The sequence below is a fragment of the Macrobrachium nipponense genome, chromosome 35, assembly GCF_015104395.2.
Source record: "Macrobrachium nipponense isolate FS-2020 chromosome 35, ASM1510439v2, whole genome shotgun sequence".
In the NCBI taxonomy this organism is placed as follows: Eukaryota; Metazoa; Arthropoda; class Malacostraca; order Decapoda; family Palaemonidae; genus Macrobrachium; species Macrobrachium nipponense.
Genome location: NC_061096.1, coordinates 11,780,277 through 11,802,994, shown reverse-complemented (window position 1 = coordinate 11,802,994; position 22,718 = coordinate 11,780,277). Strand labels below are relative to the sequence as shown.

At 35.4% G+C, this 22,718-nt stretch overlaps 1 protein-coding gene across 6 annotated transcripts in view; it reads left to right on the top strand.

Moving 5' to 3' along the window:
- LOC135208419 (unconventional myosin-XV-like) overlaps window positions 1–22,718 on the top strand; it is a 263,067-nt gene that overhangs the window by 110,448 nt on the left and 129,901 nt on the right. For 4 of the 6 annotated variants that reach the window (XM_064240569.1, XM_064240567.1, XM_064240566.1 and 1 more), the window contains exons 10-21: window positions 777–900; window positions 2,446–2,600; window positions 4,464–4,490; window positions 12,559–12,750; window positions 16,140–16,274; window positions 18,390–18,538; window positions 18,646–18,784; window positions 19,402–19,556; window positions 19,767–19,971; window positions 20,701–20,900; window positions 21,485–21,638; window positions 22,281–22,446. In XM_064240569.1, the coding sequence (XP_064096639.1) occupies window positions 777–900; window positions 2,446–2,600; window positions 4,464–4,490; window positions 12,559–12,750; window positions 16,140–16,274; window positions 18,390–18,538; window positions 18,646–18,784; window positions 19,402–19,556; window positions 19,767–19,971; window positions 20,701–20,900; window positions 21,485–21,638; window positions 22,281–22,446 (1,801 nt within the window). The remainder of the gene's footprint in view (window positions 1–776; window positions 901–2,445; window positions 2,601–4,463; window positions 4,491–12,558; window positions 12,751–16,139; window positions 16,275–18,389; window positions 18,539–18,645; window positions 18,785–19,401; window positions 19,557–19,766; window positions 19,972–20,700; window positions 20,901–21,484; window positions 21,639–22,280; window positions 22,447–22,718) is intronic. The other 2 variants (XM_064240571.1, XM_064240568.1) reach the window with 1 other exon arrangement.

The following is a 22,718-nucleotide window of genomic DNA, read 5'->3' as shown; positions in this document are numbered from 1 at the left end:
TGGATTTCTCTTTTGGGAATTATTTTGTTTAATGGCATCTTATGTTCGTATGATCGACGAACAGACTAAGGGAAACGAAAAGATAATTTACTTCAGTGTAGGTTTCATATACAAGTGCTTTTTTTCAAGTAACATTTACAGCGTCTACAAGATTAAGTAACAAATTGAGAAGATGACTTTTGTAGATGTATTTCGAGACGCAATTACGGACAGACCCTGCAATTACGGACATGTATTAATAAATTATTTGTGTCTGCGCTTCCATATCTGCATCATAGTATATGTAAGTGCAAGCTAATTGTGCCGTGATTTGCATCGTAGTACAATCCACTTTATCTCTCGTATAAGATTGCCCAGCTTCAGTCGCAAGACGTCGTTTATATTATCCTTGAAGGCAATGGAATGGAATGTACAATTTTTGCCGAAGGACGAGTGCTGGGACGTATGAGGACATTCGGCGCTGAAAGTAGAAAGATTTGAAAGGTGCAACAGGAGGAAAACCTCGCAGTTGCACTATGAAACAATTGTTAGGAGGGGAAGGACAGTAAGAATGAAGGAAGTAAATATAAACGGAGATAGAGTAAATGGAATGAAAGCGGTTGCAACTAGGGGGCCGAAGGGACGATGCAAAGAACCATGAGTAATATCTATAGGCACTGCTTGAAGTGTACTGTCAGCGCTTCCCACCTACTCGGATATTTTCTTGGAAGGTCATAGACAGAATGCTGAATGTTCACTCCTCATCACTGAGCGAAACCTCTTCTCTTTCCCCACAGGGAGGCAACAGCCAACTGGAGCGCAAATATGACGGCGAAGACTTCCAGGCCCTGCTCTCCGCCATGCAGGTGGTCGGCTTCTCCACCGAGGAACAAGACACCATCTTCAGAATCCTTGCGGCGGGTGAGAGTCCACTTTGTCATTTATTTATCTTGTCTTAGTTTTCATTGTTTAATGGGTGATTTTTTTTTCCCCTCTGTGTACATTGTGTGGGAATTTGAACCTATTGTTAGATGAATTTTGGTCAGTACCGTTTCTCTGTTCTTGCAATGACGCCATTGTGACATTTGAGGTCAGCTGACCTTGCGTAGAAGTTCTCAGACTTCAAAATGAATGGCCAAATAAAATGGTTTCCATGAAAAATATTAGAAATTCATTGTCCACTGTGAACATTGTCTCAATAGGTAAAATCTTCAATAGATCATTTAGTTGATCCACAAAGGGAATCCATTTTTTTGTTTACTGGATACTGAATCATTTTCCTTACTACTATTGAAAAAAAAATTGCTTAAATATATTTTATTTTTAAATGCAATTGTGGAAACATTCCTGTGATCTTTATAACTTATTGTTATAATTTGATTATCAGCACTGGGGAATCTTTTGTTGGATGGGACTAATTATATGTCACCTTGAACATCGCTTGTTTTCGATTGGTCAAAAAAAAATAAAAAAATAAACTATAAGAGATGCATCTACAGTATATAGTAAATGTGTTTTAGTTGCTTTGGTTCGTTCTAAATACCTTCTAAGCCATACTAGGTGATATCTGATACCAAACATCCATCATATTGATTTTATAATAATATGATTTAAATGTAACTTGTTATAGATTCTGTTAGCTTTAGTGGGTGACACTAAACTTCCATGTAACCTTCTTAGCGGATGTCATCTCAGTCTTAAAACTCTTACGTGACTTGATATGATCATGCCAATTTGGTTCTGAGACTATATCATCTTGGTTGGTTTATGAATTCGTACTTTGTTAATAATCTATGCTTTCCTTTAAGTACTAGGTTTAAAGTTAATATTTTTAGTTTCGTTGATGCTAACACGTTTGAAGTTAACAGGTAAAGTTAAATACTTCAACAGAATTAATAGCGTTACATTTGTTCGGTTAAAAATAATGGGTCATTTGTTTTTAATCCTTCAGCTCTGCGTGAGTGAATATCTTTCTTGATCTTCGGAACTTGAATTTTCATTCATCTCGAGCGACGTATTAAAAGAAACGGCTGATCCAGAGGCTAATGTTTATCTTACGAGCCAGAGAAAATTGTGCCTTGGTCAACAATAGTTTAGCAAATTCATGACTTCTCCCTTTTCCGACTGATAGTTTGTTTCCGTTAGAATGAAACCCGATTCTTTTTCGGTCTTTCATCTTTTATTCTCGTAGTCATAGGCCAGATAAGGACGTTAAGCAGTCCGTCAGTGTGGTTCCCTTGAAAATTGACCTCTTTGCACTTCTAGTAGTCATTTGAATCTTGGTCAAACCTGGTGGAGAAATATCATTACAGACAGGTAATGAATAGCATCATCAACTCATCTGAATTATCATTAACGAAGGCGTAGCTGGCTGCCTTCTCTGGCGTAAAACCTGCTAAAAGCCTGCAAAGTTAATCCAACAAGTGTAGCCTTGACTAATTGACTTCGCCTGCACCTCTGTTTCAGTCCTCCATCTTGGCAACGTGTATTTCCACCGTAAGCAGCTGAGACATGGCCAAGAAGGCGTTGAGATAGGCAGCGAGGCAGAGATCAAGTGGGCGTCACATCTGCTCCAAATTGATACTGACGGAATCAAAAGAGCGCTCACCACCAAGATCACTGTGAGTTAGTTTGTCTTTTGTTTACCTCGTGTTCCGTATTTTCATTTCCATTAACTCGTTATTGCTGATTTGTTATATAGTGAGGTTGGGAGACTGATAAAATGAAGGAGTTATGAGGGTTTCTAGTATAATGTGATGATTTGGAATGGGGCTTTGTAATTAGTGTAGTAATTACCTTGGTATCAACCTGTAATTTTCTTCAAGTAATACAATGTTCTTTTTTGGACATTGCTGTGGGGTACGGCAGAGGGTTTCCTTGGTATAGTATTAATTGCAACCATTTTTAATATTTTAGAATTAATTTTACAACAGATTGAAAATATAGAATTTTCTTTTGGTCTGTGCCATATTATTTGCGTATTATGCCAATTGCTTGAAATGCATCAGTGTATAATAATTATTACTATCATTATTAGCTGTGCTTAATTTTTCATTATTCTGTTTTTTAACTAATTTAGCCTTTGTCCTGTCAAGGCATAATTACTGTTTAAATTTGTAGTCATATTTTCTTTATTTTGTAGTCATTTTAGCAACAAGGTGCTTTCAGCTATTTATTCAGGACTGAAGAATGCTAATCTGCTTCCGTAGCCTTTGTTAGAGTAATCTGCTTTTCTTAATGTAGAGTTGTATTCACAGTACACAAACAGTCGCTGATTTTTACCCAATTACTTAACTCTGGGTCTGGAGTACACTTGAATATTCCTTTCTGTTTTCCATAATTTATATATATATATATATATATATATATATATATATATATATATATATATATATATATATACATGTATATATATCTGTCATCATATTCGTAGACAGACAGAATAGCAGAGAAGCCAAAAAGGAGAGAGAAACAACGTCTCTATGAGTAGATTAGACGAATTACAACCGGTTTATTTCCGTTTAGCATTTGAACGGGGGTCATTTCTTGCGGTCACTCTCGAAGTAGTATTTATTTGTTTCGTTTTAAGTTGCCAAAAAGCTGCTTCACGTAATAATTACTGCCGTTTGTGGTTCCTGTAAATATCTGTCTTTAATCTTGTGTCAATTTAATTCTTAAGCGCCACTTTGTGTTACTGACTAGTAATCGAACCCAGGTGAGATTTTTCACAGTTCGTAGTTTTTTCTGTTTACTTTTTACCTAATTGTTGCAAGTTGAATTGCTTTGATCTTTTGCAGGAGCCATGAACTTTTCAGTGGAATGTTTAGAAAGAAAGAAAGAAACAAACAAACAAACCGGACCTCGGTGCACAAACAATAAAAGTCAAGAAATTGTAATTGAAACTGCAAAATATCTTAGAATAATAAGGTTCTTGAACAACAGACGTTGCTGATTTGTTTTTATTGGCTTTAAGTAGAATTTTCCATACGCCACCTTCGAGGTGTTTTCGAGTGACCGAAAATAGTGACTTTAAAATCATCTTCAGAAATGAGAACGTTGGCGGAACGAACGCAGTTCAATTTCTTGAACATATTGTAACAAGCGTTGATGCATTTCCTGCTAAAACACCGAGAACTAAGAGTGATTAAGAACATTTTCAAGAACGCATTCAGATAGACCACTAAGCACCAAGATTAAGTCATACTCTTTTGCATGCTTTAGTTATGTATCTTTATCGCAAATTTACACACATTATCATTCCACGTATTGTACATTTTTACAGGAATCCTTTGCCAGGTTATATTTACATGCCCTTAAATCACTTTTACCGACTTCGATTGGCATTCAGTATTGACAACTGATGATGTGCTTTTTCTCCCCTCGTCAATTTTGTTGCCGCCATTCATGACCGCATCTTTGTCCTTTCTGTCGCTGATTCCTTCTTTCATTTTCCAACTTGCGGCCCTGTCTGCCTCGCCTAAAAGGAGGTCTACCCAGTGTCAATTGGGAAGGTGAGTTTTTGCACCTGCATCAAGAGCTTCTTTTGATCCGTTGTTGCACGTTCAAGAAAACTGCATTGTGAGTTCACGTTTGTTCACACACACACTGGTTCCCCTTTTAACACCAAACAGCCTCAGTTATCGATACGGGAAGGGTGACCCTACTTTGCTTTTCAGATTGGAATTCGCTGTGAGTTTAACACTGAAAGAGAGAGAGAGAGAGAGAGAGAGAGAGAGAGAGAGAGAGAGAGAGAGAGAGAGAGAGAGAGAGAAGAGCGAGGAGAAGAGCGAGAGAGAGACAGAGAGAGAGAGGAGAAGAGGGAAGAGAGAGAGAGAGAAGAGAGGAGGAGGAGAGAGAAGAGGAGGAGAGAGAGTGAGTTTCTTGTATATCGCAGCTGAAGCGGATATAATGTGATAGATCGATAAGCTTATTTTGTTGGTTGTATTTGATTATAGCCTACTACTAAGTATGACATATAATTTAGTAAAATTAGGTAATAAATTACAACTGTATATCATAGTTTTGTAAACATTGTTTGATGGAGTTAACTTATAACTTATAATATTTATGGTATGATTTAATTCAATTGTACTGAATACTTAACAAAGTCGATAGATTTTGTTTTCTGAATCATATTGTTGCCTCCTATATAGAATGGGGTTTTGGAAAACGTATGCATTTAATTTGCCATGGATGTCTACTGAATCAGACTTCTGCTCTGGATCCAGAGAAGCCTGCTTCTGCTATAGTAGTTAACTTTTTCGGCATAATTCCACATTTAGTCTTAAAATAATAATCTATCAGTTGTCGGGCACTTCATTTCCAAATATCGAAGCTGGTGCTTAGAATGGGAACAGGCTTATTCGGACCTTGGCTGATTCGGACCATGTACTGGCTCATTCGAACCTTTATCCAGGCTTATTCGGACCTTCATATGGTTGGCCGATTCGGACATAATATGCAGTGGCGGTTCCTGCCTATCATTCTTAGGGGTGCTGTTACATATTTTTTTTTGCAATTCCTTGATATTAACTGTTTAAACACACACATTATATAGTACACACACACACACACGTATATATATATATATATATATATATATATATATATATATATTATATATATATATATATATATTATATATATATATATATAATATATGACACATTAAACAATGCCGAAAACTTAATTTCTTCAAATTAACTAATTGTCTGTTTTTCTTGGGCTATGACTGATTACTAATGAATGATTACCCTAATCAAATTTGAAACTGTAAACAAAACTGAAAAGTATTAAAATACTAAAATTCAAAGCAGTAACTTTCGGCAGCGGAGAGACTGGCGGACGGACTGACGGAAAATTGAGAATATGAGGTTACATAAAAATGTCAAGTTTATGTAAACTAAGCGTAGCAAAATATAAATCTTTAACCATTAAAATGAATAAAAACTCGAAAACAAAAACATTAAGATACGAAACTGAGTATGACAGTAAAATAAAATGACATAGGCCTATATAAAACAGGACTAATAACACCCACCTAAAACACAAGACTCATGCATACACATACACTCTCTCTCTCTCTCTCTCTCTCTCTCAGGAAGGCAGCAGAAACGCTGCCGAAAGCTATTTTGAATTTTAGTATCATTGACATTATTGTGGTTATCATTTTTTCCCATTTATTGCAACTCAACACTGAGCTGATTATTCTGCATTATATTACATTAAATTAGTATCGTCACTAATTTGATTACTATCACTAATACTACATATTAAGCTATTGACGAATTTCAAATCACACTGCCCTCCAACAGCTAGGCTAACAATGCTCGAGAGGGCAGTGCTACTCCCATCACCCGTATATGCGAGCTGGCTACATTATCACCTTACTAGCAAAATAAGAACTGCCGAGCACCAGCAGTTCCTCATATTGTTTCAATTAATTTTTTTTTCACAAAAACAAGAGAATGGTAATCATTTTAAAAGGATTATTGATAATCTATACTTAATTTCTCGTATTCATGTATATATTCATAATTTTGTACATACATACTATTATGAAATCTATAGGGGGTGCTGCAGTTCCACAGTGCCTGCTGACGAGCCACCACTGTTATGTATTTACATATGTGACGTTGTTTTATAATATTGTTTCAATGTTTGTAAGCCATAATCAATCCAAAGTCTATTATGAAAATAAATTGGGGAAGCAATGGAAATCCACTCCTCTCACGTTTCTAGGACCATTTATTTCATACAGTTAAATATTGCTCATTTTTAAAATAGTTCATGTAAAAATAAAGCTAAAAATAAAGCCCAAATTAACCCAAATTCACCTGAAATAGCCCCTTTACACTGGCGCATAGTATATATGTGCACATTTCTTCAGTAGCTGACCAGTTATTTTCCTTTCATTATAGTCCTCCCACAGTTTCATGACACGCCCTTGTAGTTCCTTGACCTGCTTTCTCTGATGTCTCTTTAATTTGTCCTCTTTGACAAGTCTAATTCACCCGATTCGGTATTTCCTTTGCCTCTAAGTATACATTAAAGATATAAGTGAATAAGATGCGATGTTACTTTTTTGGCTTTTTTGTTCAACTTATGATGCCACCCCTCCACATCATTGTTTGTCCCAATACTGCGCCCAAACACTCATCAGTTCTCCATTTTCCACACCTGACTCTGTAACCACGTTAGGTCACTATAATCCATAAACTCTCTAATTGACCCAATGACACCCACCTTGCCTGAAAGTTCATCAAAGGTTTTCCTAATATTATTGCTATAATATAAAATTATTTGTATGGGTCCGAATCACCCAAAACAAAGTTAAAGGTCCGAATCAGTCTAGCAAATGGTCCGAATCAGCCAAGACTTAGGTCCGAATCTGATCCGAATCAGCCATGGTCCGAATAAACCTGCATCCCTGAGAATATACGGTATATTACTCCATAATTCCGATTGCTATTGCCTTTTGTTACCTCCTTGTATTACTCGTACCACAAAGCTATTTCATAGCCTTTACAGAATCTATTTTTTGAGCTTTATACAATCTTATTTTTTGTCATTTTTTTGCTTGTAAATTCTGTAGTTTTTCTGTTTCTTGTGGCACCGGGTTGGACGGGCTTCGTACAAACTAATTAAGTGAGCTGTATAGAATTTAATACGCGTAGGCTTTATGAATCTACTTTTTGCAGGTGCTGTAAACTAATTTTTATTGGTTTTGTAGAAGCTAATGTAATCTAATTTGTGTGGATTTTTAATATTTTTTTGCCTCGGGAGGAGGGGTGGGCAGCAGGGGGTCTGTACCATTTAATTTGCTCGCTTGGCTTTATAGAATCTAATCTTCGGACCACTATATTTTTTGCTGGGTCTGTTCTGTCTAATCTTTGTTAGTTGTGTAAGATGTATTTTTGGTAGGCATCATAGAATTAAAATGTTGAATTCTTTACAGAGTCTAATTTTGGGGACTTAAAGACACGAGCTCTTGGTGGAATTAGGAGAATATAATTTTTGTGGCCTTTGTAGAATTCATTTTAGTTTTTAGTGACCGTAATTGGAGATTATTTACTCTGAGCATTTAGATATACCTATTCCACACATTAACTTCCTCACCTTTCATGGCATAACTGAGGCTGTAATTATACACGCTATAAATGACTGAGTTAACTGCCTGGAAAATGAAACTGGCTGTGCGGAGCAGTCTGACATAAAATATCCCTTAAAGGAATGATAAACAGTCACTAACGAGGATACTGTCCTTGAAGTGGGCAACTAACCATAACTCGCTAACCACTGACCACCATGACATGACGTTTTATTATTATTATTACTATTTTGTTTTCAGATGAAGAGGAAAAAAAACCGTAGTATAATGGAGAATATAGAGGACTGAGTTTTTTTAGATTACTCTTCCCTTTATGTTGTCATTTTTGTGTGACATTATTCCTATTGCTTTTGCTACCATCACTGTAATCATTATTATTTTTTGTTGTGACTAGACTTACTTGCAAAATAACCCAAGGCTCCAAGGTAGGTATTGTTTACTTTTCGCACCAGCAATGGAATGGAATGGAATGGAATATAGGGTTTAAGCCAAAGGCCAAGAATAGGGACCTATGAGGTCATTCAGCGCTGAAAGGGAAATCTAGAGTAGAAAGGTTTGACATGTGCAACAGGAAGAAACCAGACCTAGCTGTTGCACTATGAAATAAGAATAAACTGATAATATAGATATATATATCTATATAGTATATATATATATATATATATATATATATATATATATATGTGTGTGTGTGTGTGTGTGGTAATCATTATCCTTTTTCATAGATCATTGTCATAGCCTGATTTATTTAATTTCATATAAGAGAAAATGTGGAAATACCGCGAAAAAACCTGATATTCAAAGAAATAAACACAATATATACATATGAGGGCCTCAGAACCACAAGGTGGTAAACGCCACTTTTTAAAAAATGAGTAAATTGCCCTCAAAGTCTAGCATTCATTACTCTGCTTCTAAGAAAGTTATTGATTTAAACTAAGTTTCATATGATAGCTCTACCCTTTATAAATTTTGTGTGAAAATTAAAAATAAATTGTAGGGTGCGCTTGTGCGCTAGCATTCAAAATGTACGTCTAACCCCACACATTTGTGTATATTTTATTCATAACCAGCACTTAAACCATAATTAAATGTGTAAAAGGATAATAATTTGTTATTATATTTGTGTTATAACAGCAATAGATGTAATAATAATAATAATAATAATAATAATAACAATAATAAAAATAATAGTAATAATAATGATATTAATAAATATAATATAAAAATAATATCAATAATAATGGCAATACAGTAATATTGTTTAATGATATTGATAATGATAATAATGATAATAAAATGTGTACTCACCATGAAAATACTTTCGTGATATAACAATTATGGATGTTATACTGATGATGATAATAATAATAATAATAATAATAATAATAATAAGACTAGAGGCTGAAGTAGCTCCAGGACTAATGCAGAAGAGTGTGATCTAGAAACGGCACACATAGTAAGAAAAGTGATGGACTCCTAAGGAGGCAGGATGCAACCCGGAACCCCACACTATTAAATACCACCCAGTCGAATTGGAGGACTGTGATAGAGCAAAAAAAAAAAAAAAAAACAAAAAAAAAAAAAAAAAATAATAATAATAATAGGAGTATTGATAATATTATTAATGATAATAGCAAATAATAATGATAATACGGTAATATTAGTAATTATGATGTTGACCATGATAACATTCCATCATCATAATGTTTAGCCATTAAAATAATCATCACCAATATCATAATAATAATCAAACACCAAAAAATTATAGAAAATTATACTACTGCACTCACTGCTACTTCGCTAAGAAAAGCAAATATTTTAATCTGTACTCACCATGAAACTACTGTACATCCGGTAAAGAACTTGAAAATAAGGGGAGGTGGGAGGGTGGGGGACTAATTGTCATAATCTAGATTGGCTTAGAACTGACTACCCGCTTAGTGACGCGCGCTCTCATTGGCTCACTCTTGAGCCTTCAACGTGCTTCCTTGTGGTTCTAACTGAGCTCTATGAGGCTGTAACCTCCGCGCGACACTACGTTCATTCATGCAGACAAAATCGATAATTCCTACTGCTCAAGTAGGGATTTCGACCTTTTTGAAACTCCTGAATAGCATAGAAACGCAACAAATAGACAGAGGAAACGTTGCCAAATCTACTGGTATGCCTAACTAGATATTGGTGGGGGTGGCGTTTACAACTCTGTGGTTCTGAGACCCTCATATAGACTATATATATATATATATATATATATATATATATATATATATATATATATATATATATATATATATAATGTGTGTGCAGTCGACCTCGAAGTTAACAAGGCGACAATAAATAAAAGATAAGCTGAAGAATTAGCCCAATGGTTTTGTCCTCCAACGGACCAATGAAGACAATTTATTGTAGTAACAATTCGCCTCTGGAGAGGTCCATTGGAGGATGAAATTTTGAGCTGAATTTTTTAAGGTTTTATTTGCTCAAATTTCGTTTTTTCAACGACAAGAATTACTCACACTAAAACCGTGTCCGTGCCATAACCCAGGTAGAACTTCATTTTGACCAGGATATGGTTGGAACTCTGGGGGTTTGTGGCGGAAGTATGCTCCAGCGTTGCGTACTCTGCAGAGGGAGAATGCATCACATGACTAATGTGTAGCTTCATTCGGCTGGGAACATAGTGCGATCACGTTATGAATGTGTGACTTCAGTCTGCCTAGTGTGACGTGAGTACACATCCTGAATGTGTAACTTATTCTACCGAAAATGTAGCTTCATCCTCCGTTGGATTTTGTGATCATGCATGATGAAGGTGTAGAGACCTCTGTTGTGCCTGAGATATACTGAGAGCACATTTTCATTTTAAAGGTACCCTTAGTTTCATTATTTGAGATGCAGTACGAACTCGTTTTGAATATGTGGTCGCAGTCTGCACGGAGTAATGAAAACAATTTGACGCGTTTGTTATGACTGGTTTTTATTGAAGGAATGACGTGACAGTGAACAGTTAAAACAGGCCTGCACTAAGTTTTATTAAATATATATATATATATATATATATATATATATATATACAGTGAAAATGAAAGTGAATAATTGAAACTGAAAACATTTGAATGTAAATCGACTAAGAGTAAAATGAAAAGGTATTTCGTTTTGTATCGTTAGTACTATACAGGAACGCATAGTCTGTGATATGTGTATTTGGCTTTTCATACGACTAGCCCTGGGGATGCGAAGTCCTACAAAAGTATAGTGATAATGAAGACATTGGAGGTACTCGTACATCACTTTTTAATAACGGAGAAACTTAATTGAAGAATTTGCACTATTTTGCCGTCTTCATCTTTATGACATTAATTAAGATGGTGGCTCAACATGCAAGTTTGAGATCACTTTATGTCGTAATGTTTTCTATACAGATGTCAGGAATGTAGGACAAGTAGGCTATGCTGAATACTGAGGATATCAGACAGTCTGATTTAGACTTGAGAATGCTTCTGTGCACGATACAAAGGACTTGAATTGTAAGCCGTACCGAGTGGAATAAGGCCTGTATTTAACGAAAGTTAATGAAATACTTTCTTTGAAAATGCCAGGTGTTTTTGGCGTAGACTGGTGAGAATGTATTATTTGTTTAAAAGTTATGTCAAAGAAGAAGCAATTCTTTCAGGGGGTTGATGCCTTAATTCAGTGAAACTTATTTGATTACGATGTTCACAATTCCTACGTTTTGTAAGTTAATCTTCCAAGACATACTTTGCTCATTGAGACTTTCTGACTTATATGATAACATTTTCTTAATTTTATGACATCGTTTAATCTTGGGTGTTCTGTGTTCTCAGTAATCTGTACTACTATTATTATTACTACTATTATAAGTACTTCCAAGTAAAGTTCCAACCAATGATAAACCCTGTTTAACACCGGGTGATTTTATGGTAACCTTAGTAACACTTGCACTTACCTACTCACTTGTCCTTGTATTCTTCTATCTCCCATTCACATTTAGTGTCTGTTGATGTGTATTGTTGTTTGTTTGCTTGTCTGAAGAATAAATACTCACCGTTTTAGAAAAATTAGTTTAGACTTCAACACTGTTTTAAAGTGCATGCACGGTATCTGAGGAAACAGGCAAACAGCCGACCAAAATATATGACAAACGCTAGATAATGCTCATAATCGCAATGACAGACTTGTAGATAGATGGACAGAGCAACGATAATTGAAGGGTAAGTACCGAGATGAATAAGTGGAGTGGACTTGAGCGAAAAGGAAAACTGCTTGAGAAAGTAGAAAATTACATCTATTGAATTCACACTTTATTGCAACCACATTTGGTTGACTGGTGGGTGAGTAGCTAGAAAGACAAGAACTACGACAAAAAATTCAACAGACAGTCAGACAAATTTAGTAATGACTCCAATTCTTAGTTTGTTTATTCATTTGATTTTTATTCTGTTCAGGAAGCGAGGAACGAACGAGTGTTCACACCTTTAAACATTGATCAAGCCCTTGATGCCCGAGATGCCATTGCCAAGGCCTTGTATTCTTCCCTTTTCTCGTGGCTTGTCCGCAGGATCAACCAGATCATCCACAAGGGATCAAAGAAAACTCACATCTCCATCCTCGATATTTTTGGATTTGAAGCCTTCAAGGTGAGAGTATCAATTATTTGTTGAGTACGGATAAATGACTATTTTAGTTTCATAAATGACAGGTGCTTTGTTATTCAGGGTTGTGCCACAGGTTGACAGAATCCATGTAAAAAAAAAATTGCTCTAATCTTAACTAGATAGTGACATCCTAGGGTTTTAACTTGGTATGTATCCATGTATCCACCTTAGCGGTGTGTTGTTTAGTAGTTACAAGCCCATTGGGATTTTTTTTTTTTAACTACCTATGTAGCCACCTTTGCAATGTGTTTTATCTCTTGTGACTTTATTACTGGCCACCATAGATTAATGCTACTTTTTTCCTGTGACTTTTTTCCTAGTCAAAATTATGACCTTTTTTTTTTTTTTTTTTTTTTTCCCTGTGACTACTATTTCCATTTTCTTTTGACTTTATTTCTAGCCACAAGGCTGACATGGCAATTGAAAGTTTGAAACCAATATACTAATGTAACCTAGCCCGATAGGATTTGGGAACTGAATGTGCCTTCTTGCTCTCTTGGACTCCAGGTGATTATGATAGATTATCCTAGTGACCTACCTTAACCTAAAGAGAGTCAGTCTGAGCAACCTTTCTCTTTCACCAAGAAATTGACACGTTTATTAAGCTGTAACAAATCATATTGACTCCAGGTGAAAATTAATGTGCATTATGGCCATGATGTTTTTATTCACTCAAATACTGATGCAAGTTATCAACGTTATCATAAACTTATGAAGTACATACATAAACTTTTTAGCTGTTTTTTTTTGTATATACAGGCAGTCCCCGGTTATATACAGACTCGGTTACTGGCGATCTGGTTTTATGGCACTTGTCTAGCACCATAAAATCAGGGATTTATGGCCCAAAGGTGCCGATAATAGAGTTATGACGCCATAACAGCTAACAGAGGCATCATTAACCAGTTATCAGCACCATTAACCAAAACTCCGCCATAAATCACCATTTTCGGTTAATGGAAGTTTTTGCTAATCAGTACCCTGCCGTGAATTGAACCCCCACCGATAACCGGGGCTGCCTGCATTGATTTATTTAAAAGTTAATGTTCCCATATAGGAAAATGTTATTGATGTTTTCATGCCAGGCAGATTAACTGGTAAGTGTCCGTAGCCTGTTTGGGATTTTCTTTGTGATAATTCTTTCCTGATGATGGCTTTACCATTTCATTTTCTTGCAAATTCCTTAATTGCATTCTTTTATGGCTAAAAACATTTGCTTCACAAGGAGCCATTATTTCAGCACTTGGCAGGTCTACTTATTCATTTACAGGAGTTGAGAGGTACCAATAAGTGTAAGGATTACCAATTTCCACAGATTGAATGTGGGAATAAATGCTTGGCTTGTATTATGAGGCTACATAAAAAGAAGAGGAATTCTTTCCTTACCTTCACCGGAACATGAACAGTCAATGTGCAAATTGTATTTGGACTTTAGAGTCTGGCATATAAAGCTCTGCACCTACTTGTAGCAGTGTAGTGTGCTTGCAGCTGAGGAACCAGGAACCAGTGGCCAAAACACAACACTACCAGACTACCACTGTACTATACTCTTCAGCGAGACCCAGGGGCTTAGATGGTAGACACAGTGCTCCGACCTTCAGATGGTTTTTTGTTTAAATGTTCCCACTATTCAGAGTGCTGAGAGGTTCTAGTGAAGTTTTGGATGTCGGTAAACACCCAGAGGACTCATTTCCCTTTGGCTGCAGCAGTAGTGATTCCTGGACCTTGTGGAGCTTGTAGGGGACTATCTAAAGCCTCTTTGTTGTGCTTTGAGGCAGCATTGCCACCTTGATCACACTCAGTGTGGGGTAAATGACTGAACAGCAGTGTTGCTGTTGCAATTGCCCCCACTTAATTTGCATCCGTAATTGTCAGTTGGTTATTAGTAGGAGATGGGTATTCGATTCGACTACAAATTTTGATACATCTTTAAACTTTTCTTATTTAAGGATTAAGTAAAAAATTATATTCTTTGTGTATTTTATTTATGGTAGTTTTTCCTGTATCAAAGCTTAAGTACCAAAATTTAAAGTAATTTTATAAAGTGTGGTTTTTTTACAAAGAAAGATGTGATCATAGTCAGTGTGGCCACAGAGAGATGCACATTATCAGATGAAAAACCACAAAATAGCAACACTGCTTTGAGGTGTCTTCTAAAACCACCTAACCTCCATTATTTCCACAGTTGCCCGAAGTTGCTACATTTTCAATTGTGGTGACTGTTGAGCTTGCTTGACTATGGTGGCTTTTAGGAGGTTACTGTAGAAACCATTGCCACCCATACAGATCCTCTACCAATGCCATTTACCAGGGAAGGTAGATTCATAGCTTGGTGTGATGAACAAGGTTTTCATCCCTTTGAGGCCTTTATTCCTGTTATAGCTAGCTTAATCATCAGCAGTGAAGAAGCGGTATCTCTCTCTCTCTCTCTCTCTCTCTCTCTCTCTCTCTCTCTCTCTCTCTCTCTCTCTCTCTCTCTCTCTTTTGTTGAGATTTGGGAAACATTAGGAACATTTACAAAAATTTTTGTCATATTGACAAGCTTATTCCTGAACCAGATGAAACTTTCTCAGTTGGGGTTTGATTTTAGTGCTGCACAGCCTTACCTTTTGATCCTCTGTTAGCTGCCTCACCTATGGTTTGATGTATGGGTATGGATTTGGTCGAAGTGTCTCAATCTAGCCACTGATTGTTGGCATCCATGTTTAGCCTGGAGCTTGTCGCCAAAGTGCAGTCGTAGAGAAAGCATGGCTCGCTCTTTTGTTTCTTTTCCATCCTTGCCTTGTCCTCATTTTCCAGAAGACAGTCCTGTGTCCCTTGAAAGCAATTAAGTCATATCCATCAAACAGAATCCTGTTGACCATTGGACTCAGGTCATCAGAATCTTTGTTTCTAATAATTATATTCCTGTTGGCTGGAGGAAGTCATTTCACAGGATGCTTTTTAAGGGGACCTTTTGGTACTCAAGGTCAAGGCTTACAAGGTGTGAGCCTTCTCTCCCTCTGTCTCTTTTGTTATAAAGTATTTTTATATTCCAAAAACATTATGATGAGAGTACTATTGCTGCCCTGTCTGTTTTACCATGCATATTTTGTTAGTTTACATTGTATTTTTTAATGATATAGCTATGACCTTTGCTCAGTACTAGTTTTTTGTATGAATGGATTATCTTTATATCTCTCCATGAATAAAGTTTTTAAGCATCTCTTGTAAACAGAGTTTTTCCTTTTTGTTTAAGCACCTGTATCATACCATGCAATAATTATATGAGAACCAAAGATATATCTGGGTTTATGTGCAATTTCATCTCTAGAATCACTTATAACCTTGGTGTTTATGGTACTAACATTTCTCATGTTTCTTTTACACAGGAAAATAGCTTTGAGCAATTGTGCATCAATTATGCAAATGAAAAACTACAGTTCTACTTCAACAAGCATATTTTCAAGCTTGAGCAGCAAGAATATGCCAAAGAGAAAATTGACTGGCAGAATATTGACTATCAGGTAAAGTATCTAGAGGACCACTGTAGTTTTTCTAACCAAATGAAAACATAGAAAATTAGGTTGCAACATTGGTATCATAGTGATATTTACTACTAGACTAGATGTTTCTTTTATAAATGATCTAGTCTAGTGATTAGCTTTAAAATCCTATTCTGGGTAAAATTAATATTTCTTATCCATGGTTTCATGTTGTATACAAGGGTTATGTAATTTTCACTTCAATCTTGTATGAATCCAGTTGTTAGTGACCATGCTTATTATATGTGTTATAGCCATTTTGGAAAATTATGTACGTCTATGTAATTGTTTTGAGATGTTCATAATTTTTTTTTTATAGTTTTTGTAGGAATTAGATAGGCACTATAGCTTTGATTCACCTAGCAACATGAATGATTTTAAGATAGCCATAAGAAACAGTGAGAGTATTCAGTAAACTGATGCTTAGTTTTTGTTGTGCTGAAGTGCTGTGTGAGAAGCATGTCAACTAAGGAGAGTACTATCTTGCATTTAGGGTGTAACCCCTACCTCTCCATGTCACGAATGTACTAATTCACTTCCTAGCTGTTGTATGACTTGGACAAGCCTTATCTGTGCTCTTTTTCTACAAAACTTATTCATTTCCTCATCTTTGCATAAGATCAGTACAGTTGAGTGTGTTCCCAAACGCCATTGAATTAATGTATGATAGAACACAATTTATTGTAAGTAATTTACATTTTCATCACAAATCAAAGTGTAAAAGTAAGTACAGTAAATATAATTTCAATTACAAAAGCTTACATACAATTACTTATCAGGGGACTTAACTTAGAAGTATAATAATTATGTTTATCTACCTAAAAATATGCAGCACTATCCCAAATATACATACTTAGGAAAATAACTGGCAGAGTGATTGCCTTCAAATCCCTTGGCATTTAGTGGAATGCACCAGCAGTATACAATGTTATTTTTCAACTTGGCTGTAAACAATAGTAAGAAGTTCAGTGCTGATCTTTAATGGGCACCAACATTTATCTTTTTTTCCTCCTCTACTGCTACTACTGTTTTCACACAAAGTTTTGCATTATGATGAAATAGCATCACTTTTTTTAACAAGATTTTGTTGCAATCCCTCCTTTCATAATTTCCATACAGTACAGTAATATTTTGGCAAGTTGTTGAATACCCCAGAATACATATACTTTTCATAAAACCTCTTATTTTACATTTGGTGTTACTATTGTAGTTACCTGATTGTTGGGCCCACCTGTGTTGTTGATTTTTCTGTCTTGGTCAAATAAATAATAACATATAACTTTTTTTGTAATGTATCTTCCATAATCTTCAAGCCTCTCCTAGCTTGCTGCAGTAATTTTATTTTATAATTTTTACACTGTAGTACATCCCATTTTCTGTAGTACTGTACAGTATTATTGGTGTGATGCTCTTTTCCAACTCTTTTGGTTCCATTTCTTTATTATGTTTACATATATTTTGGTCTTTATAGGGAAACATAGCAAAGAAATGGAACCAAAAGACCCACCTGAATAAGAAGTGTCTCAAGGGACTTTGTTTAACTGATTCATTCTTTATAATCCTGGGTGGTTTTCTTTCTTTTATCTTCTGCAGTTTTTTTTACAGTTAGATATTACCCCTCTTTTGGGTCCTCCAAGTCAGCATCCTTCAGTTCATATTTGCAATAGTTTCAAAGCACTTGACTGCCTCCTTTCTTCCTATATTTCTCTTTTCTCAATTAGTTTTTTTTCAAGTCATCTTTTTAACACTATACGTATGTACCTTTTTTACAACTTTTCTATCTTTACTCATCCACTGGTGTTTTGGAAGTCTGATTCCAGCCATCCCAAATCTTTTCTGCACCTTGCCACCTGTCACTTGGCCTTCACCTTTATCTCATTCAAATAAGCGGAGTGTGTTGTATAGCAATAGTGCAATACCTAGTAGTAATAATAGTTATTGGTAAGAGTAGAAGGTAGTGAGAGGTGATTTTACATTGATTGTAGATATATGCCCAAGGTGCAAGAATGATTCACAAGGAGTGAAAGTTGTATCTTAATTATCAGAAGTGAAAAGCCATGATTATAAATTAAAAATTATGCTCTTTTATATCAACAGGATAACCTACCTGTGATAGAACTGATAGCAAGAAAACCTGTTGGCATTTTGCATCTCCTTGATGATGAAAGTAACTTTCCAAAAGCAACAGATCATTCCTTCTTGGAAAAGTGCCACTACAATCATGCTCTCAACGAACTCTACTCAAGGTGAGGAAGCCCTTTAGTATTCAGTGAAATGTTTTCTTTTAGTTTCAGTGTGGCACCAAATTTATTGAAGTAATATTTAATATTATTAATGTTTTAATTCATTACAGGCCAAGAATGTCCTCCATGGAGTTTGGCATTAAGCATTATGCTGGTCAGGTCTGGTATAGTGTTGAAGGTTTCCTAGACAAGAATCGTGACACCTTAAGGAATGATGTTGTTGAATTGCTCATATCTTCAAAATTATCAGTAAGTTCCTGTTCTGAATAGCTATCATTGACCTTTTATACTCCAAGGTCATTGCTTTTACCAGAGGTTACAATATCTTAAGTTGGAATTGAAAACATATTGTGTTATGTTACAAAAACCTTAGCATTTCTTATATCAGTTTACCGTAGAGGTACTTCCATTTTTTTGAAGAGTTTTTTTAGGTAGCGAAGTTGAAAATTAATTAAAAGAAAGCTTACTAGTAAAATTATACATATGTTCCTCGTTGGATGAGTGGTCAGTGTGCTCACCTACCAATTCGGTAGTCTGAAGTTCAATTCTCTGCTCTGCCAACGTGGATTCAGAGAATTTATTTCTGGTGATAAGAAATTCATTTCTTGATATAATGTGGTTTGGATCCCACAATAAGTGTAGGTCCCGTTGCTATCTACACCATTTGGTTCTTAGCCACATAATAATATCAAATCCTTCGGGCCAGCCCTTGGAGAGCTGTTAATCGGCTCGGTGGTCTCGTTAAACTAAGATATACTTAACGTACCTACATGCACTTTTATAAGTAAGTACATAATCATGTGTCAGAAGCAATATACTATAAGGGGATTCATGTTTAATTTTTCTTTCCACTTTTTTTTACATAGATGGTATCAGCTATGTTCCTTGATGTTCGATTAGGGTCAGAAAACAAGACTCTTACAAAAGCCAATGGTCGCTTTGTCACAATGAAACCAAGGACACCAACCGTAGCTGCCCGCTTCAATGACTCGTTAACACACTTGATTGAAGGAATGAGCAAGTAAGTTTTCAAGCTTGGAATTTTGGTTATATTCATGATCAAATATCATTACTGTAGAATATCCTGTTCAAAGTCCATTGCAGTGTACTGTACAGTACAGTATATTGCATTGAGAATCTAAAGATTCCCATCAAATTCAATAAACCACATACCTTTGATTTCCTTGCATAGTTATGCCTTTTTGTATTTATGAGGTAAATTTTTTTGCAGATGTAATCCATGGTTTGTCCGCTGCATCAAGCCAAACAATGAGAAGGCCCCATTGAAGCTGGATATGCCATGTGTGTTAGAACAATTAAGGTATTCAGGAATGTTAGAAACCATCAAGATCCGTCAGCAAGGCTTCCCAGTCAGAATGCGTTTCCTTCGATTTGCTGAGCGATACAGATGCCTTGTTCCTGGTCAAGTACCAAGGGTAAGTGTCATGTCAAGTTGAATCCTCAGTTCCAAGTGGCTGAGTCATATTTTCCAGCCAAAGATGATGTCATTTCTTTTGAAGTTGCTCTACATTGTGTTTCTACATTCTTGTCAAGCAAGGATTTGTAACTTTTAATAAAAGATCTTTCACTGTGTTCCCTCTCTCTTTCATCATCATCTTCATCATATATGTCTGTATGGTAGCTTTTCCCTTTTCACATATCACTGTTGCATAGTACACTAATATTCTACTTGAACTTCAGAATCCATTAGTAATTAGCATGTCTGTAGCTTTAACCTTGATAATATGTAGCTACACACAAGTATTATAGTATGTATTGTTATGTAGTAATAGGTATGGTAACTCCTCACAATACATACAATGTTCTAAGGGGTCCACAGTAATAAAAATGTTAAAAGTTTGTGTATGATTTATAAACACTTTATAAAAGCTGTCTAACCTTTCCCTGCGTTCATCTGCAGGGAAGGGTTTGAAAGCTTTTTATAAAGTGTTTATAAACTATACACGAACTTTTAACATTTTTACTATTGTGGACCCCTTAGAATAAAATTATTATTATTATTATTATTATTATTATTATTATTATTATTATTATTATTATTATTAGATTATTATTATTATTATTATTATTATTATTATTATTATTATTATTATTATTATTATTATTATATTATTATTATTATTATTATTATTATAATTGAACAGGGTGCCCCTTCAAAAGAAATCTGCAGGGTTGTCCTGGACAGAGTATGTCGAGGATCCCGTGGTGCCTATCAGCTTGGGACAACCAAAATATTCCTTCGAGAAGCACTGGAGCAGACATTAGAGGAAGAGCGATATAAGATGCTCTCACATTCTGTGGTTACTTTGCAAAGACATGTCAGAGGATATCTTGCTCGGAGAAGGTATGTAGGAATTCGTAAACATATCCTAGTTATTTATGATCAAATAGTTCAATGTAATTTGCATTATATTCTTTTAGCAATTGAAATGCTAATATTATTGGACTGCTGTACTGCTGTTGGAGAAAGTAGACAATTGAAAATTGAAATAAATGCTGGTGGAATGCCACTGGTGGTTACTGACTGACAGTGATTTTATGAGAAGAGACGATGATTGTAAGTTGCCTCTTTTTTTTTTTTTTTCCCTATTTGTCCCATTCTTTTTCATTTCATGTTTGGAGATACTCATTGTTTTAGGTAAGAAGTTGCAATTTTTCATAATGTGCTAACCCACATTGTGCAAAGAAGCTCACTTAAAGCGTCATGGATAGAATTTTCCTGATACATTAGTAGAATATGAGCTAATAGTTTTTCTGACCCTAGAATAGCTGAGTTGAAATCAGTATCCACCAATAGTGCTTCACTAGTAGTTGACAACTATTTTTAATTACACAGGCACCAGGGATGATCAGAATTGTTATCAGAATATGTAATGTTATTTATAGAGCCAGATTTTGGGATACTTATTTATTTACTTTCTTCCCAAGATTTCGTACTCAGCGTTCTAGTGCAATTGCCGTACAAGCTATGGTACGTATGTGGATTGCAAGACGGCGTTACCGTGCATTACGGCATGCTGTCATTAGAACTCAGGCTATTGTACGAGGACAGAGAACACGGAGGAAAGTTGTTAGGCTCAAGGTAAATATATTATTTTTTATCTGGATATGCTATCAAGTTATTCTGTCACTTTGTTATATAAAGTTCACAGTGGTATGAATTGTTAGGTCAGACTTATTATAAGCCACTCATTTGGTGAATTGTGCTCTTATTTTATACATACTGTAGTGTGCACCTCCATTAACCAAGGCTACTGGAGTTTTTTAGTATAACCTTTCCATACGGGTATGTTTGGAAGAATGTACATTAGCCAACCAATAATTATCTATCACTCATCAAATTCTATATCTTTTCTATGGTTTGCTTCCTTTTTATCAAGAGAAATTACATTGTTAACATTGTTCACATTTGTAAAAAAAAAACTCGGTTGCACTAAAGTACAAAGTGATTTTTTTCAGTTTGTTGGGGGGATGAATTATGATGATGGAAAAAATTGAGAAAACATAGAAAAGCAAAGATACTTAAGAAGTGGCCACAGAATAATGAAAATTTGCCATTTTGAACCAGAGTAAATATACATGTGACAAGTGTCACTTTCACTTGGTATTTAAGAATCACTATTGGAAAATAGGCAAATTGTTATTTCAAGGATTCAGATTGGCAAGAGGTTATTTGAAAAATGCTCTAACACAGCCATTAATTGGATGTTATTTAACCCTACAGGAAGAAATGGCAAGGAGAAAGAAAGCAGAGGCTCTTGCCAAGCAGAGAGCTGAAAGGGAAGCTCAGCAAACCAAAGCTGAAAATGAGAGAGTTCAAAGATCAGTGGCTGGTGTCAACCATCTGGAGATTCCAGCAGAGCTTGCTTTCATCTTATCAAAAATTGATGGTAAATGTTAAGTCATCATCTTTGTCATTTTATATGAATAGTGAAATAATTTACCTTTCATCAGTTCATTATACTAATAATTATATATTATGACATTTATGTAATATAATATGTTATGAGTGTAGTAGATTTTAATTCTATCTATCTGACCTAATTTCATAAACATCTAGCTTGTGGTTGGATTGTACTTTGCCAAAAGGACATGTAAGAACTTTTCTTAGTTTCCTATTGTACCCCTTTTGGCTTAGGGATGCAAAAGTTACATATACAGT